Below are 14,211 nucleotides of genomic sequence, written 5' to 3'. Positions count from 1 at the left end.
AAATACTCTGTTACAAGTAAAAGTCCTGCATTCAAAATGTTACTTAGGTTAAAGTATGCAAGTATTATCAGGAAAATATACTTAAAGTATCAAAAGTAAAAAGTAAAAGAAAAATGAGTGCACAACTAAAGATTATTTTCATTTTGGATTAATCTTCTGATCATTTTCTTGATCAATCCATTTCCTGTTTGGTTTGTAAAACGCAAGAAAATAGTGGAAATGTAGTGGAAAGTGTAATGAAAAATGGTACAGTAAGTACAGTACTCAAATAAATATACTTAGTTACAATCCACCACTGGCATTTGCTGAACACAACTTGACGTTTTGACGCATCAGTTTCCTTTCCGATTGTCTCTTCAATATATCAAGAAATCAAAGTGGTTCAACAACATTCTGTGCTCTTGTTTCAGTGTGACACGACGATAACGCTGGCATTTGTCTGTCCAAAGTATATGGTCAGTGCAATACTGCTCTCAGATAAGCCCCCCATGTGACTTTTCTTCACACCCACTACAAACTTTAAAACTAAAGCAATGGAAGTGTTGTGTCCCCGACAATTCAAATTTAGGATTATCAGCAAAAGACTGGTGTTAGAGCAGCGAACATTAGACTTTGTAGTAGATGTTGGTGGGACTCTGGGGTGTTATCTCCTGAACTATGTACACAGGGGGCCCGTAGTCACTGCTCACACGCTCATAATGACGACAGATCATGCTGTCAGAGGCCCGCAGGGGAAAGACGACATCGCTGCGGTCTGAGCCGTTGTTGTCGCTGCTGATGCTGTCCCGCTTCGGCACAGCCAAAGTGTTGAGGGACACGGAGGCAGACTGCTGGCTATCTGGGACACAGCGGCGGCGATGGTACCTCCACAGCGCAGCCGGCAGAATTATGATGACCAGAAGGAGGATCACGCAGCCAGAGACAACCCACATGAACAGTCCTGGCTCAGAGCCACCGCTGCCACTGGGGTTTGTTTGTCCTGTTTCTGAGCCCGAGTCTGTCATGAGAAACAGAAACAAAAAAGGACTGAGAAACTGAGATGAAAGAGTAAATCAGGGCACGCGACACAGAGATTTAAAACACTCCTGGTACAGCCTCACCAATATGTGTTGACATGAAAAACCTGAACATGAAAAATCTTTAGAGTCTTACTGGTGAACAGCCTGGTGTCTTTCTCTGGCTTTAACGGGCCATTGAGTCAAGATCAGGGAAGGTTGGAGTACAAGTTGGAACATGGAAACAGTAAAAATTTGAATAAAAGAAAAGAAAAGGAGCAAAGCACTGTGTGCCAAATCTATCCATCCAATCCTGTACAGTATAGTAGTTCACTGTTTTAGTATACCAGAAAATCAGCATACTTTACCATTTCATATAACAGGAAATTATACAATATGTGTGATGCTGGTTGTCAATCAAACTGCAACTTTGGAAAACTACTGCCAATGAAACTTCACAAATAAATATCAAAATATTTTTCTAAAGATTGAATGCTTGTTTCGTTTTTCATGATTTTGTTTGGGAGCTGTTTCACCGCAGCTGACAATTTACCAAAATGTTTTCCAGCTGTGCGCTGCTCCTCCATTTCCTATGTGAATTGCATTGTGGGAGAATCGTATCACTCAAAAAACAGACCGTATTTAGTTTGCATGCTGCCTGGTTTGAGTAGATTTTATTTTGTAACCTTTCCAGTGGGAACACACCATTTACTAAAAACCTGCTTGAAATCAGTATGAATCACACAGTGAATGTTTTGGGGGGGGTTTTGTTCCTAGTATATCAGCGTGGGTGCAATTTATATTCATTTATCATCCTTTTCAAAATGTTTCCATGTGCAGATTCATAGGATGCCTAAGATGTAAGAGGCAGGTGAAAAAGAAATAACATCTGAAATAACATATATAAATATATATATATATATGTGTGTAAAGGAAGATACAAATAAAGTGTTGTTGCATGTTTGCGCCTATTTACCTCAAATTACAAAGATTTTTGAAAAATGTTTAATGTATTATTCTTGCCCTCCAGTGTAGGGAACATTAAAAATACAAAACAAAAAAGTTCATCAGTACAGCTGAAGGATAAGTCTGGTGATATTCTGTTTTTTCTTATTGTCAAAAAAAGCCCATGAAAAGATAAAAACAACAATTAATTGAGTGTGTATCCAAAGCCTTATTCCTCTGCGCCACAGAGCTCCATTGTTGTCCAAAAACTATTAAAAACACATCAGTGAGCCACACCATTGCTCTGGGTGACATGTTCCTTCATTATGATGAATGTGGGCACTGTAGCTTATTTTGAGTTGGATCCCACATACACCATCCTGCTGCAGTAAATACTCACAAACTAACACTGACAAACACTCTACAAATACACTATATACTGTTTGAGCCTGATTTTAGGAAAATATACAATACGTTGTTGGATTTGTTTTTCTCATGGAAGTTGCTGACAGTAACAAAAATATAGAATATCGACAACCTTATTATCTAAGATATATAATTATGGTCCCTTAATTGTAAATATGTGTCAAAACGCTAACGGTACACCTGTATATATTCTCCAGGCGATATGTTCGCTCTCTGTTCATACCAGTTTTGGTTTTTATATCCTTTTCTTTCGCTGGGGGGTCCTTGGCTTTGGACTTTGGCCGTGTGGGTGGGAATCTGGTGGGGGACTCCTGGAGTGTTGAAGGTGGATCTGAAGAGCCTGGAATATAAAGCAGGACAGTTGATATAAAATCGCAACATATGGCAATTAGCAGCAGACCTCACATCTCCTCATTTTCACTGTATGGTGGTGTTTTTGTCATCCCTGTGTAGGTGGGGTTATGTCATGTCAAAATGTTCCTATTGCAGCTATAATGATGTCTGTTGAATCATTAGTGTTTGATGTCAGTCCCTCAGAAACAAAGAAAGAAGAGGCTTTTTTTCTGGACTGATTATTTTTTTCAGGTAGAAATGCATTGCAGAAGAAGTAGAGAAAACATTTTTTAACCTAATTAGACCACAAAAAGTTGTGTTTTCCGAGTCACGACTGGGACTCTATTTTTCTCTAGACTGGAAGAACTCTCACTGATGTTTTTTACTCTCTCCACCTAAACATTCATAACTGAACACAGCCAATTCAAATTCATCTGGGAATTTGGGGAAATGTAGGGAATCACAAACGTAAAGGGGCACTCCAGTTGTCTATAAGTCTTCTGTAGCTCTGGAGTAAAATTACATCACATGACAGAACTTTAGTAATTTGGGGTTGGAGACTAAGCAAGTACCTCAATGCATTTATGGCGTTTACCAGGCACGGAGGGACTAATGGAAGATGCTAATGAAAAGCATTACAGGAAGTGCAGGATCCAGTATTTTTGGAGCTTGGCCCTTACTCGGGATTTTCTTACCAGGCCAGGATTTCTCAGCCTTTGCTGCTTTGGTATGATGGCTGCTCGTTTTCTCTCTATGGCCCTGGTACTCATTAACAGTGGTGGAAAGTAACGTGAAGATAGATTAAACCAGTGGTTTTCAACCTTTTTCGCTTGTGATCCCTTACAAAAAAGATGTGCCCCCCTTATTACATTTCAGATGTCTGAGAGTTGTTAGCAGATGGCTTCAGTTCAATAACCATTCAAAGCCCAAAGGTAAAATTATTCAATATTTCACAAAACAAAGCAAAAATTACACACAAAGTCCAAAACATGGACACAAATTTGTGTTTTGTTTTTTTCTTCTTTGCTCTCCCATTAATCATCTCACAGCCCCTCAGATTTGTGACCCTTTAGAGGGGCCTGACTGGCCTGACTGGCCTGGACTAAACTAGCAGAACAACAGCAAAATGCTGCTTACACATTGTTGCATCAGTATCAACAATCTAATAATGTCACATAAGATAACATATCGGTCACAGGGATGAAACAAGCACTCTCACTTTATTTTAATTTTGTTACATTTTGCTGATAATACTTTTACTTAAGTAAAGGATCTGAATACTTCTCACTGTCCCTCAGCTTTATGGAAGTGCAGTGATAAATTGCTGGAGTGCCTCTTTAAGTCACAAATCACAGAACAACTGCAGGAAATCATTTGGCACCACAGATTAGTATTATCTGTTGTGTGAAAATGACACTGAGAAGTTCCCCAACCAAATACAACCAGGGAATGTGTTGCAGGAGACTCACATACTATACTCCTTTGAGTGAAGTAAAGATAAAACAAAATTGGAATTTCTTTAACATTGATTCATGACACATTCATCAATATTTCTGTATGTTCTAGTGTCACACAGCCAGGCACCTTATTTTCAACTGAAGTTCTTTCGCATTCATTCACCATTGGCTTTAATATAATTTCACACCACATTTAAATGTATAAAATAACTACATGATTTGATTTTCAGTTTTAAAAGGCTCAAACCATAAATCCAAATCTAAACAGAAGAGCCGTGACACTACCAAAAAAAATGTGGATTGACAGGACTTTTAATATATGTAGAGATTAACAGGAGTTTACAACTAAATCTGCGTTATTAATGTTTTAAGGTTTGTTTACATCAGCAGTGTTTGTAAACACAGCAGGAAAAACAGCCCCATATTTTCAGTTATGATCAGTTGAGAAACACACAAGATGCAGATTTTCCATCTCTAACTCAAACTCATGAATAATTAATATGAATAATCATTTACATTTCTGAGGTCAAAAAATTTACTTTGAACAGATTTAGCTTTTTAAGTTTTTAGCAAGACACACAGCAAACACAGCATCTGTTTAATTTATCTGATTCTGTGCAGCTCAGTAGCACACCAGAACACAACAAATCATATCACATATGTGGTTACTTGACTAGTAAAATGACAAATAACACCACCTTAATACTGAATTGATAGTTTAAGAAATAAAAAAGCATATGTTTCTATATTGTATTTCAGAGTGATTTATCCTCAGGACATTTAAAGTAGTGGCAGTGAATAAGTTTAGAATCTGCTTTATTAAATTTGTGATAAGAGCATAAAATGATGAAAAAGGACCACTGGCTATTCTAATGTTAATACAGAGATTATTGACTGTCACTGCCAGTCCGAATGATCGCATGCAAGATAATACAGATGGCCTTAAGCTGCCAGCGGTTTGAATTAGGGATTGAAATAATCTCTCTTCAAGGGAATGAACAGATGATCGAGATTATCTGACCACTTAGTAACTCCAGAGAGGAGGTGATATTATTGTATTACACGTGTAATAATAACCAGAATGAAGCAATTGTTATTGTTCCTTTGGCATTTTTTTGTCAGATGTTTCATGCACATGCTGGCACACACATGCAAACGCAAAGTACTTACTCTGGCCGACTCTCATCACCAGTTTCATGGATTTGGTTCTACACACGCCTCCATTATTATTATCCAGACCTCGCAGAGAGCCTGTAGAGGTGGCTGATATACAGAGAGAGGACACAAAAAGTATAATTGTTTATAATTTCATGCGATCATCACAATACAACATTATCAAGCAATGTGTGGTTCCATTATGATTTCCTTGCAGACGTTTAGGCAGGTTGCCAAATGTTGCATCACATAGGTAGGAAAAGGCAGCAACACAGCACAAACTATGATGTTACATACAGTATACAGACAATTACACATGTTAAAACAAGTCAATCACACCACCAATCACATAAAAAACCACAAAAGATGCAACCAAGGCTGCACCAAATGATGAATGAATTGTTTGGTCTATAAAATGTCAGAAAACAGTGAGAAATGCCCGTCACAAGACATCACTTTGTTTGATCAACAGTCCAAAATCCTATGATATTTGGTTTACTATCCCATAAGACAAACACAAGCAGCACATCCTCGTATTTAAGAATGATAAATGACTATAACTATGAATTGATTATCAGAGTAATTGCTGATTCATTTTCATGTTGAATCGAATAATTGTTTCAGCTCTAGATGGCAAAATGGCAGGTGGACAAACTGAATAAATACGTTTTTATTTCAACTAACATAGCAATTACTAAAACACATATATTATACACAAACACACACACACACACAAAGAACTCTTGTTCACCCCTGTCAGTCCCATACACACAGACTTGTTAGAAGCATTTAGGTCAGATAACAACATCTCACAGGCCACAAGCCACGTTGCCATGAAAGCTCCCATCAAATCTGCCTGATGCTGTAAAAGCCTTGTGTGATTTGGGGCATGTAAGCCGTTGGAATCACACTGGCCTGCCAGAGCGAAGTGTGCTGTCAGAGCGCGGCGAGGTGGATGAGGCTACATGGTCAGACTTGGTCTCTATCTCATGCATCACTTGCCACTAAGATGCTGGTTTAACCGACAGCGGCCCAATAACGAGGCTACATTTTTTTTGATTCTCACGCAAACTGACAAAGTGAGAGGGAGCCGAGGATGATGGCCTCCTCTTCTCCCAGGAGAAAAAAAAAGAAAAAAAAAGAAAAACGAAACAGTTGCTAGCATTGATTCAAATGTTGCTCCACCTGTAGGAACCAGCAGCTTGTGTCTTCTTGTTCTACTGATTTTAAAGCATATAGCACTGGGACATACACAGGCGACAGCCATGGCTTCATTCAGACATCACTTCTGAGCTGAACATGAGCTGTGAGGTTACACACAGTGACTCACAGGTGATATAATAGTCCCTCCCCTTGAGGAACTCCAAACCCCACAGGTTGGGGCTGAACTCCTGGAACTTGAATGTGAACTTCACGTCCTGGTGAGGCTTGTCACAGTTCAGCAGCGGTGTGTCCGTCTTGTCGATGGTGCAGCTCTCCATCTGACTCCGGGAGACCAGGTACACTCGGTAGAACTCCTCCTTACCCCCTGAGGAAGCGTCTGCACGGGGACACACGATGTCCATCTTGTCACCTATCTGAGGATACAGGACCAGACCCTGACCTGGACTAAATCTGTGTGTGAGATAAGGTGAGATACCAGAGGTTTAAAATATGTGAAGAACTGTAGAAACAACACAGAGTGAAAGATGCCCATCACAAGCAAAAAAAAAAAAAAGCCCAAGGTGATGTCTTAAATTTGTTTTTTTTTTGTTTGAGGATTGATTAATTGTTTGACTGATTAATCCTTTTGTCAAAAGTCCCCTCGTTTCAGCTTCTCAGTTGTGAGGGTTTGTCTTATATGATGGTGAACAGAATATATTTGGAGTGTTTGTCAAACGAAATAAGTAAATTCAAGGCAACACCATGTGATGGGTGATTTCCACAATCTTCCTTCATTGTCATAGATCAAAAAATGAGTGGAGAAAATGATCAGCGGATGAGTTGTTAGCTGCAGCCCTATCCATTTTAAATGACATAAAAGCTCACATTGGAGAAGCTGGAAGCATTTTTCTTTATAGATTGTTGTTTTAGATTGTTTTAGCTTTACACAGCAGCTACACATGAAATATCAGAACTGTAGTGTCATGATTGGCTGTAAAGTGGTTGTATCCCCTCTGATTAACTTAATCAATTAGGTCACACTAGAAGGACAGAGCAGCAGCAGCAGCAGCAGAAAGTTGGACCCATCTCCAGGTGTGAAACTGATTCATCCACTTACTTTGTGTTGGAGCTACTCCAGTGGATGGATTCCAGAGTGACGGCACGACATGAGCAAATGATGGCCAGCAGGATCACGGCAGCGCAGCTCCATGTGATTCTCCCCATCACAGGAATAAGTCGACAGGTACACAGCGGCTCAGTATCATAAAACAGAGTGAAAACAGGCTAAAATCTGTTGCTCCTGCATGTCTCCGGCGGCTCCAGGTGCGCGCAGAGGACACATTCCTGAGTGAAATCCCACCAAGTTGCGACTCTTCCTCCTGCAGTTGTACGAAATGTTCCACATTGTGCGTAATTGGCTAGAAAATCATTCGTGTGACGAAATCCGTGTATTGAGGACGGAGATTGTGTGGAGTATTTCAGTCATCAGCTGACTGACCGGTCCGCCCATATACTGGCTCATGCGTAGGGGAGACCGGGGCTGGTTGGCACGTCTACCCCCTCCCTCATGTAAAATTCGTCACATTAATATACTGAGATACATAGCAAGATTATTATAGTATTATCCTATCAACACTTTTTATCAATCAATTATTAAAAAAAAAAAACATTGTAAAATTGGTAAAACTTTTTTACCACTTAATTTTAATATCTAACATGCACCTCTGTGAGCTAATCATGTATCATATCGACTATTTTTATTTACAGCTTTTGTCTTGTTTAGGACTGTTTCCTCATCCGAATTAAGGGTGTGAGGATAGACAGACTGTAAACCCCTTTGAGGCAAATTTATGATTATTTGGTGGTTGGTTATATAAATAAAGTTGACTTGACTTGACTGACAGCTCATTATATAAGGGAGGAAACTGATTTGTGTACAGTATGAGTTTTTGTGTATCTGGAAACTTTATCTTGTTTGCATTACCGTACTCATCCACTCCATGTATATCCATTCAATGTGCATTTCTTTGCACGAAGCATGTGTTCTTGGTCATTGGTGCTTTATATATATATATATATATATATATATTTATATATACACATTTTCTTTTACATACATGGACATTATAGTCCTGTCTATTCTTTGATGATTTAATGATTATTTCCCATGATAATTTGATCATAATTGCCCTTAATAATACCATTTTGGTGCATCACTGTCGACTGTCATGGGACTGAGCATTTCCACATATATATATATATATATATATATATATATATATATATATATATATATATATATGTATGAGTTTTAGTGGTGCAGTATATCATGTGCTATGTATATCATATATCAGATGTGTAGTTTCTGTGGCCTCTGTGTTTTGTTGGCATTGTTGGATCTGTCTGTGTTTGTGTTAATGTGTTGAAAAACATAATAAAAACATTGTTAAAAGAAACTATATGATATCGCTACATGGTTTGACCTGCAACATATGTTTGGATATTGTTTATAAAGCCAGTTTACATCTACTGTATTTACAAAAAACACAGCCTATTCAAAGAACAAAACTTAAACTCAAAGTTTTAGTTTTTCTCAGTGAAGTAGTATGAGGAAGTTCAGGACAAGAGAGTACAGATTTGACAGATCATGCACTTTATGGTCTCCCCTGTTGTGGGGAAACATTGATGTGGTGACGAACAGAAAAGACAAGTGAAAGCTGTGACTCAGTGATCACCTGAAATGACCCTCCTCTGCCCAGGATACACAGACTTGAATGAGATCAGCTCATAAAGACATCAACCTCTAAACACTGAGTAACGTCTTCAAATAAAAAAAACAGTGACCACTACAATAAGTAGCATCCTGAGCTTGATGTCTTATTGTTATGATTTTTATTTAAATGTGGATCAGTACATTGAAAATCATCATTGGATGGGTGGATTTTCTTCAAAATCCTGTATATTCATGCATTCATTTATGCATTTAAGGAGCCAGGGCTGTAATCCTCTCATTGTCAGGGAATCTGAACTAATGATGAAGTGGTTTAAAAGATTACACAGAGCTTCCGTCACAAGACTAAAGCACAACAAATGACTTCATGTCTGCGTCTCTGTCGGGAGCTGACTGGACTGTATGTATTCAAAGTGCTGGCAACATCTTTCATATTTATAACTCAAGTTTAAAATATGTATCGATAGCCAGTACATTTCAAGTACACTCAAGTATTGTATTTAGTACAAATTTAAGGTATTTGTACTTTACTTGAGTCTTTTCTTTTCATGCCGCTTTCTACTTTTACTCTCTTTACTAGTTACTTCACACATTATGATTTTTGCACAAAAAACATATGAAGAAATTATAAAATATGATATTAAAGTAAAAATTAAGCTTCCCAACAATATATACAAGTACAGCTGAAATAATTAGTCCATTAGTCGATTGACAGAAAATGAATCGGCAACTATTTTGATCATTGTAAGTCATTTTTGGTTTATAGCTTCTCAAAAGTCAGGATTTGCTGCTTTTCCTTTTAATTATTTTTAATTAATTATTTAATAATTTTGAGGTTTGGACTGTTGCTTGGATACTTCAACTTAAGTAAGATTTTCAATTCAGGACTTTTACTTCTAATGGAGTATTATTACAGCGTGGTATTAGTACTTTGACTTAAGAAAAGGATCTGAATACTTCCTCAACCACTGTCGACCACACACAGAAATCAGATGCAGAGATGTTTTCTCATGTAAACACAAAATTATACAAAAGTCTCACTTTTGGTTTAGAAACAAACATCAGATGTACAATATTCAGATGTTTATGATTGATTTTATTTTTTATTTTCTTGTCATGGTTCAGCTGCCGACATACAGAAAGGCACAAATACAAATGAGACTACATCCAATGTGAAACAAAGTTAATTTAATCACAAAACAAATCTCTGCATGTCCTTGGTGTAACAATGGAACTTGTTTTTAACTAGTTGAACTATTTTCCTTTTCCTTTTTCAGATACAGTTATTTCTGGCTATTTCTATTCACGATAGGAAACATTAAGCACAACAGAGGACAGATTATGATCTATTACATGATCTGATTCACCGTGACTAAATACTGCAATGAAACCCCCCTTCAACTCAAAATACAAGTGATATTAAATCATATCGTGAAAAAGATATATCTTCAAAAGATCAGCTTTTTCAACCAAGTATTTATTGTCACATGATTGTCAATGGTTTATTTATCTTATGAAAAAGCCTCCAAATCCTTACAATTTTCTGAAAGCGTTCAAAATATAGCATTTGCAGCATTGATACCCAGTGCTACTTTCATAAAGAATACTCAAATGTTCCTTTACATGATGATGATATAGGTGGTTTTCAGAAGGATGTATTATTTCAAAACCAGACAGCTATTTGTCTACTCTGGATGACCAGGTTTATGTTGAGCAGAGCTTTGCTGTGAACTTGAATATATACTGAACACTGAATCATGAAGGAGTCAATCTGCACATGCCTAAGAAGAGCCAAAGTAACTGCTGTACCCATGTGGGTTTACATTTTAAATCATATTTGACATGGGTTGTGTTGAAAAGGTCAAATGTATGTCGCCTCAAATAAGAGGTGCTAAGAACTTTAAATGTGCTACGACCACAGGATCGTCTTTGATAGCAGTGACACAGCGTGAATGTTAGTCCATGAGCGTTTCACCATGTGTCTGTTCATGCATAGTATTCCTCAGTTGCATGATGGCTCCAGAGGCGTTGTGAGATCTCCCAGAGTGAAGCTAATGCTAACATGTTAGGTGTCTGGTAATGAACAACCCCTATCACGATTAGCATTAACCTCAACCTGGGACAAGACTGGAGGGCTGTGTCATCGTCCACATGCTTACCTCACTGTTGGCATTCATGCCCGCTGAGGATGTCCTGCAGGGGGTGACAGACACACTGGTTAGCTTTGAGAGATCATTTACACTTTTGAACTGCAGTGTTTCATTCACAAGTATTCACTACATAAGCCAACAACTGGACATTGTTGTGGTAGCCTAGATTACTGTTACAAATGCAAAGATTTTGGAGAATGGATCACTGAAACTGTCATTTGATTGAACTGAATACATTATTTTTTTCTTTTTGTGAAAAATAAAATCCTGTCGAGCCTTTATTTTAAAATCTCTATCTAAACTCGTACTTTGGCAACAAAATGACCCCATTAATTAGAAAACGAAAACTGCACTGTATACACGTTGAGCACTTTGAACCCCAGTTCTCTCACTTTCTTTATATTCTCCCTTAAACTTACATTTCAAGTTTGAAAAGACATAATTTAGGCATTTCCTTATGGCTGTTTTTTTAATACACCATTCCCTATAATTCAGCCCAGTATCATTAAAAATCTGAAATACATTTCTCTGGGTTTGAACTATGTTTGTGACCCTCTGAAGGTACCTGGACACTGAGTTTAAAAAGACGGAAAAAGTCCAGGTGTGGAGCAGCTGGAACTATCGGTAAAGTTCTGTATCTATTATCTCTCTCCAGAGACGTTATGAGTAACAGGATGTAACAGATGCTGTTATATGTCGACTCTGGTTGAGAATCAAGGTGCTAATCTAAACTGAGATGTTGTCAGGGAGTAAGTTTGTGTTTGTTGTAATGGTAGTTAGGTAGTTACTGACCTGTATCCTGAGTACACCAACAACACTTCCTTTCAGCAACTGGTGTTTGTCTTCTTCTTCTTGGCCGAGTGCCTCTCTCTCTCTCTTCTAGCGTCTCTGCACCCTTGGTATTCTCTCTCTCCCTCCCATTGAACAGTAAACCAAAATGTGGGTTTACATGTCTTATATACACTTGTGTGTGTGAGTCATGTGAAATCCCCTTCTAACAGAATGACTATTAAAAAGAAAAAGAAATCACGCAACAAATGTGCAGTAAGATGCCATTTATCTTATATGTAAATGCTGCCTACAGAAGAGAAAATATATTCATTTCTTGGATAAAAAAAAGAAGTTATTGACAGTTATGTCAACTGTGATGACAGCAATAGAGGTTGACATGAAGATGACAGCAGTTTGACATCATGAATGTATATTTAATTATATGCTCAAATATGTAAAACGTCAAAGATTTGAAGGGAAAATAGATGAAATGCATGGCTGCGTTGTGTGATGTGTAAAAACTGAATCTCCCCCTATTCAAACTCATATTAAAAGATTCTTTAATGTGATATTCAGAGAGCTTTAATAAAGCTGGAGATCATTTAAGCCCAATGGATATGAGCCACAGAGGCAGCCATTGTAGTCACACATTAAATTAATGAAATGAAATAAATGATGATAATACTAAATTTGATATATATTGTTTGATATATATGATTGAGCTCTGCCTATGGGACCAAACCCTGTTGGCTTTGTATCACACTGTCCCTTAACTGACTTAAACACACTAACAGTTGGTGATTCCTCACTTTCCCTTAAAAAAATAACATACTAATAAACTACTAACTACATACAAATTCTATACAGTATGCACTACACACTAACCGTCACAGTATACTGTTTTAGCAGTAAGTGTACAAAGAAATGAACAAACTTATTGAATAAGATTAAGATTGAATACTTATTTATTGTTCTTCAATATCTTTCTGAAGCTGTTTCATCAACACCCGCAGTTTATTTAATTTTTTTTCCAGCTATGTGAACACACTATATACTAAAAACCTGCTTAATATTTATGTGGATTTGGGGCCATGTGTTCATCTACAGCCATGCTAGCAGCTCTTTGAGGCTGTACGTAAGACACATTGGGGCTTTGAGCTAAATGCTAACATCGGCGTGCTAACAGGCTCACAATGACAATGCTTAACATGCTGATGTTTAGCAGTTATAATGTTTACAATGTTCACCATCTTGGTTTAGTGTTTTAGCATGCTAACATTTGCTAATTAGCACTAAACACAGTACAGCTGAGGCTGATGGGTATGTTATTAGTTTTACAGGTACTTGACTGTAAAGTGGAGGAATGGTTGAGGGATCACCAACATGTTTATAATTCATCCTGAGGCGAACATGAATGTGTCCAATAGTTGTCATAATTTCCCTTAAAACCATAAATGTCAACCTCATGATGACACTGGAGGAAAACTCAGATGATCACCGTAGTCATTAGGATACATCATCTAGGAACCATGAATGTCTCTAGAACATTTTGAGCCAATCCATCCAAGAGATGTAAAGAAATTTCAATTAAAATTATGACTTGCTGGAGATCATCGAAGTCCTTAGGATTCATCGTCTGGGACTGTGAATATCTGAACCAAATTTCATTGAAACCTTTCCAGTAGTTGTTGAGATATGTCACTAAAAAACACAAATGAAAACCTCACGGTGGCGCAAGAGAAGAAGTCAGTAGTGTTTGTAGTGGATACATACAGTTTGTATTTGGATCAGGATTTTGAAGTTGGATAAAAGACTTCTGACAACATTTTAATAGATTTTCTATTGGTGATCATTTCATTGAGGTCACTGTAATGCTAAAAATGGTCTCAAACTACTTTCATATTTACACCTTTACTCACACCTTTACTTACTTCTTATCAAGCCACCTGTACAATCACTGAACACTATGACTGTGCAGGGTCATGAAATGAATTGGATTACTGTTTGACAGTTATGGGAGTGTCACCAGCGGGGATTTTGAAAGGGACCCTTTTCCACTAAATGACTGTGATCCTGCAACCTATCCTCGTTACATATCTCAGATG

At 37.6% G+C, this 14,211-nt stretch overlaps 1 protein-coding gene across 1 annotated transcript; it reads right to left on the bottom strand.

Moving 5' to 3' along the window:
- Positions 1 to 605: 605 nt before the first annotated feature.
- Positions 606 to 7,678, bottom strand: LOC139284903 (ephrin-B2a-like). The gene is made up of 5 exons (XM_070905269.1): positions 7,572 to 7,678; positions 6,642 to 6,925; positions 5,327 to 5,419; positions 2,590 to 2,706; positions 606 to 997 (listed from the first exon to the last, which is right to left on the bottom strand). Exons 1-5 carry the CDS (start codon positions 7,676 to 7,678, stop codon positions 606 to 608), a joined length of 993 nt encoding a protein of 330 aa, XP_070761370.1.
- Positions 7,679 to 14,211: the final 6,533 nt, after the last annotated feature.

This window comes from Enoplosus armatus, chromosome 1 (assembly GCF_043641665.1).
Source record: "Enoplosus armatus isolate fEnoArm2 chromosome 1, fEnoArm2.hap1, whole genome shotgun sequence".
Lineage (NCBI taxonomy): Eukaryota > Metazoa > Chordata > Actinopteri > Centrarchiformes > Enoplosidae > Enoplosus > Enoplosus armatus.
This window is presented reverse-complemented; position numbering and strand designations above follow the sequence as displayed.

Coding starts and splice junctions, on each gene's coding strand:
- LOC139284903 (XM_070905269.1), bottom strand. CDS start 7,678: ATGGGGAGAATCACATGGAGCTGCGCTGCCGTGATCCTGCTGGCCATC. Junction 6,926..7,571: donor TGGAGTAGCTCCAACACAAA/GTAAGTGGATGA, acceptor TCTCACACACAG/ATTTAGTCCAGGTCAGGGTC. Junction 998..2,589: donor GGATATAAAAACCAAAACTG/GTATGAACAGAG, acceptor TTCTCATGACAG/ACTCGGGCTCAGAAACAGGA.